Here is a 3,968-nt window from a genome sequence, read left to right as displayed (position 1 = left end):
GCGAGGGCAGGGCAGGGCGGAGCCGCGAGGCCACCGCCGGCCCGGGGACAGGTTTCTTTCGTTCCGTCAAGCCGAGTGCTTCCTTGCAGCCGGAGCCCCGTCGCCAGCGCCCAGGATGGGGCGGGCGGCCCTGCGGGACGGAGAAGCGGTGATGAGCTGGCGCTAAGTGGCCGCAGGTCGCTGCCCCGCCCGGACGGGAGCTCCGGGAGCGGGGCAAGGCGGCGGCCTTGGCGCAGCGCTCTCAGGCCGGGGCCGCTGCCGTGTCCCAGGGCCAGGCGGGCTGGAGTGCGCTTCGTGCGAGGTGGGGCCCCGGAGGCCGGCCCGTCACCTACCTCACCTCCGCAGCACGGGCCGGAACGCCGTCCGCAGCCTGTCCAGGCACGTCCCACCCAGCTCGGTGCCTCCCGGGCCGCCCTTGGCGCCCCGCCCGAAGCCTGCACAGACACAAGCGGCTCGCGGTGGGCACGGCCCGCTCCCGCCGCCCTCCCCTGCCCGCTCGCCTCGAGCGGGGAAGCCTCGGCGTCTGCACCTGACACCTGGGCACGGCCGAACACCGGGGCTGTCACTGCGCGGGCGGGCTCACGCCGCGCCCTGCGTCCCGGCCCGGCCCGCGGTCCCGCCCGTCCCCGCGGCCCCGCCGCCGCGGGTACCTTCGCCCGCCGCCGCGAACTGGCACGGCTCCCCCAGGCCGCGGTGGGACGCGCAGCTCCGCGGGAGCGGCTGCAGGTTGAAAGCGGAGCTCCGGAAGGCCTTGGCGGGCAGGGGCTGCTCCCCCGCCGCGCCGCCGCCTCCCTCCGCGCCGCGGCCCTCGGGGCTGCCCCTGCGCGCCGCGCTGGCCCCGGCGGTGCGCGCCAGAGACCAGATGCGCGGCTTCTCCGCGGGCGCGTAGGGCGGCGGCGGGCCGGCCAAGGAGGCGGGGGCGAAGTCCGCGGCGGGGGCCTTGGCACAAGGAAAGGCGTGGAAGGGGCCGGGCAGGCTGCAGTCGCTCCGCGGAGCCTCGGGCAGCGCCGCGCCCAGGCTGGGGGCTTCCTGCAGGGAGCTGGTCCGGCCCTTCTCCGGCTTCCCCGCCTCCTCCTCCTCTTCCTCCTCCTCTTCCTCCTCCTCCAGGTCGCTGAACCGCAGGTCCTTGTCCTCCTTGTAGCTCTTCTGCTCTGCTTGGACACACACGGGGAAAAAAGGGGTGGCAGGGCGTTAGTGCGGGTGCGGGGAAGTTGGGGGGGCCTCGAAAGCGGCGGTCACTTCGAGCCTACTTGAAGGCGCCCGTCTGCCTCTCCCGCCTACCTCTGCCTTCACCTTCCGCACTGTATTCATCCTCTTCCCTCGGGGTTTCTTCTTTCCTCTCTTCCCCGGCTTTGTTCTTGGGAGACCAGGTCATTTTGTTTTCTTTCTTAAGCCTCCGTCTGGCGTTAGCAAACCAAGTGGACACTTGCGTCAGGGTCATTTTAGTGATGATAGCCAGCATGATTTTCTCTCCTTTGGTGGGGTAGGGGTTTTTGCGGTGCTCGTACAGCCAGGTCTTGAGAGTACTCGTCGTCTCTCGCGTTGCATTTTTGCGTCTGGCTGAACCACCGAAATCCACCGTCCCGTACCTGCTGGGAGATGATTAGGGATGGGGGGCCGGGCGGGAGTCCGGCAGGAACCCCCCGGCCCGGCCCAGCCGCGCTGCAGGCCGGTGTGGCCCCTGCGCACCTGCCTTCCTGCCCCTGCCCTCCTGACATCGCCGCCCAACTTTGGTTTCCGCTGTCTGCTGCTCCCGGGCGCCTCGTTTCTTTTGTACAACGTTTGTCAGGTCGGAGCCCCCCCGTCCCCCTCGTTTGATGTCGACCGCCGCCTCGCAGGGGGATGCTAATGCTGCCGGGCGCTGATCAAAGGGGTTTTACCTGTCGTACTGGTACTGCCCCAAGGAATGATCGTAGGAGTAGTAGGTAGCGGGCTGCGCGATTCCCGAGTGCAACGTGCCGGCGCCGTCTTTGATTTCATACTGGGGGTTCTGCAAGGGAAGCGGCCGCGTTTGGCGTCCAGCAGAGCCCCGCAGCCCCGGCTCCCCGCGGCAGCCGCGTCCCTCCGCGCCCCCCACCCCCGACGGGCCGGCGCCGCTCCCGCTCCCGCTCTCCCGCCGCGGTACCGACCGCGAACCACGAAGTTTCTCCCGCCTGTTGCACCCCGTCCTCCCCTCCGGAGCGCTGCCGGGCACTCACCAGCGCGGTGTAGAGCGCGGCGGGCTCGGCGCCGTAGGGCAGGTAGTTGCCGTAGCCCTGGCCGGCGGCGTACGGGGCGCTGTACATGCCCAGCGCGGCATTGAGCTCGGCGCGGCCGGGCGCCAGCAGCCGGCTCTCGTACGGGGCGCAGCACAGGGAGGCGGCGGCCGGCGCCGAGGAGGCATCCGGCCCGGAGCGGGGGGCGGCCTCGCAGCAGGTCGTGCTGGGGCTGGCGGGCACGAAGAACTGCGGAGAGGAGAGAGCGGGACGGCGCCGAGTGACTGTCGAGGCAGCCCCATCGGGGGGAATTTAGGAGCGTGTGCGCGCCTGTGTGTGTGCGCGGAGGGGGGGCGCGGTGAGGAGGGGGATAGGAAACGCGGGCTGGAGCAACTAATTATAGAAACTGGGAAATAAACCGGATGGGAGCAGGAGCTCTTGGGAAGGGGACACGATTAATCAAGCAGGCAAAACTTTAAGGAAATAATTGCTCTCGAAAAAGCTTTAAGATCCGTAAGGCTCCGTCCTTCCCGCCCTCGCTCGGTCCATCTGCATTGATTTAAAGGCAAAAAGTTGCGATTACAGTTAATTTGACAATAGACACAGCAGTAAATATGTCAGCCAACGCAATCGAAGGCATGTGATTTCAATAACTTCAAGGGGACAGCTAACTTCCCAAGCGAGGGAGGCACATCTTGCAGTGATTACTGTGTATAAATAATTCTACCCAAATAAATCGTGACTCGAAGTACGATATAGCTACGACTTAGTTAATACAGGGTGCCTTGGTGTGAGTGGGGGATGTCCTTCGGAAATCGCATGGGGGAAAAAAAAAAACTCTCGACAGATCCTAATAAAACACAGGAAAAGGACCGACCCGTGGAGGAAGGAGGGAGGAAACGGCACAGCCCGGTTCCGCAGAAACGCGAGTGAAGCCCCGAGCCCGCCGAGCGCGGTTCCCGCTGCCCGCGCACTCTCCGCGGTGCCCGGGCGGAGCGGTGCGGCGGGGGCTGCGCCCGGCGCAGCGCGGCCGCTCCGCGGGCTCGGGAAGCGGCCGTAGCTGGGATTTATGTTTTTTTATTTGTTTGTTGCACTTAAAACTGAACGGTGAAGGGTGGGGAGGAGGGGGAATTACCGGTTTCCTACACGCCTTTGCTGTGCACACTGCGAGTTATTTGTTTAAGCCTAACACAACACAAACGAGACATAAACACACACGCACATTTTTTAAAAAAAGGCTCCAGATGTGCCCTTTTAAAAAAATATTCTAAGTAAGGGAAAGGGAAGAAAAAAAAGGAGGGGGGGACAAGACATCTGGACAGCAGCAGCAGAATCTAAACAAAAGTGAGTGCTGCTCACTCGCCTTACCTGTGAAGTGGTGCTGTAGGGGTATCCGAACTGAGAGAAGGACATAGTTGCTCCTTATTTTTGGACCATAGGCAATATTTTCCCCCCAAGATCGATTGTAACTAAACCCTGCTTCAAGATGCACCTTCTCACACACACATTTCCACGTATGGCTTTTTTTTTTTTTCTCAATTATAGATGATTGCACTTAAGAAAAGCAGCCAGACATCTGAGGCGGGGGGGGGGGGAGGGAGGGAGGAGGTTGGTGCCTGGATTAAAAAAATAGGCTACCCCCCACTTCCCATCGCTCTTAATAAATATGTTTGTATAGAGGGAGTTTAAAAAGCCGCCCCACATGTATAGAGAGTTTAAGTGCAAGGGGGCTTTTTCAAAGAGGGGGGGAAAATCACGTAGGGCTTGCAAGAT

The 3,968-nt window shown here is 63.2% G+C and overlaps 1 protein-coding gene across 1 annotated transcript; it reads right to left on the bottom strand.

Annotated features, from left to right (window-relative positions):
• Positions 1-333: 333 nt before the first annotated feature.
• On the bottom strand, positions 334-3,608 carry IRX6 (iroquois homeobox 6). Its single transcript, XM_054516159.1, has 6 exons — positions 3,564-3,608; positions 2,199-2,444; positions 1,881-1,990; positions 1,282-1,589; positions 651-1,151; positions 334-434 (listed from the first exon to the last, which is right to left on the bottom strand). Exons 1-6 carry the CDS (start codon positions 3,606-3,608, stop codon positions 334-336), a joined length of 1,311 nt encoding a protein of 436 aa, XP_054372134.1.
• Positions 3,609-3,968: the final 360 nt, after the last annotated feature.

The sequence above is a fragment of the Molothrus ater genome, chromosome 12 (assembly GCF_012460135.2).
Source record: "Molothrus ater isolate BHLD 08-10-18 breed brown headed cowbird chromosome 12, BPBGC_Mater_1.1, whole genome shotgun sequence".
Lineage (NCBI taxonomy): Eukaryota > Metazoa > Chordata > Aves > Passeriformes > Icteridae > Molothrus > Molothrus ater.
This window is presented reverse-complemented; position numbering and strand designations above follow the sequence as displayed.

Coding starts and splice junctions, on each gene's coding strand:
- IRX6 (XM_054516159.1), bottom strand. CDS start 3,608: ATGTCCTTCTCTCAGTTCGGATACCCCTACAGCACCACTTCACAG. Junction 1,152..1,281: donor TGCGGAAGGTGAAGGCAGAG/GTAGGCGGGAGA, acceptor GTGTCCAAGCAG/AGCAGAAGAGCTACAAGGAG. Junction 435..650: donor GTTCGCGGCGGCGGGCGAAG/GTACCCGCGGCG, acceptor GTGTCTGTGCAG/GCTTCGGGCGGGGCGCCAAG.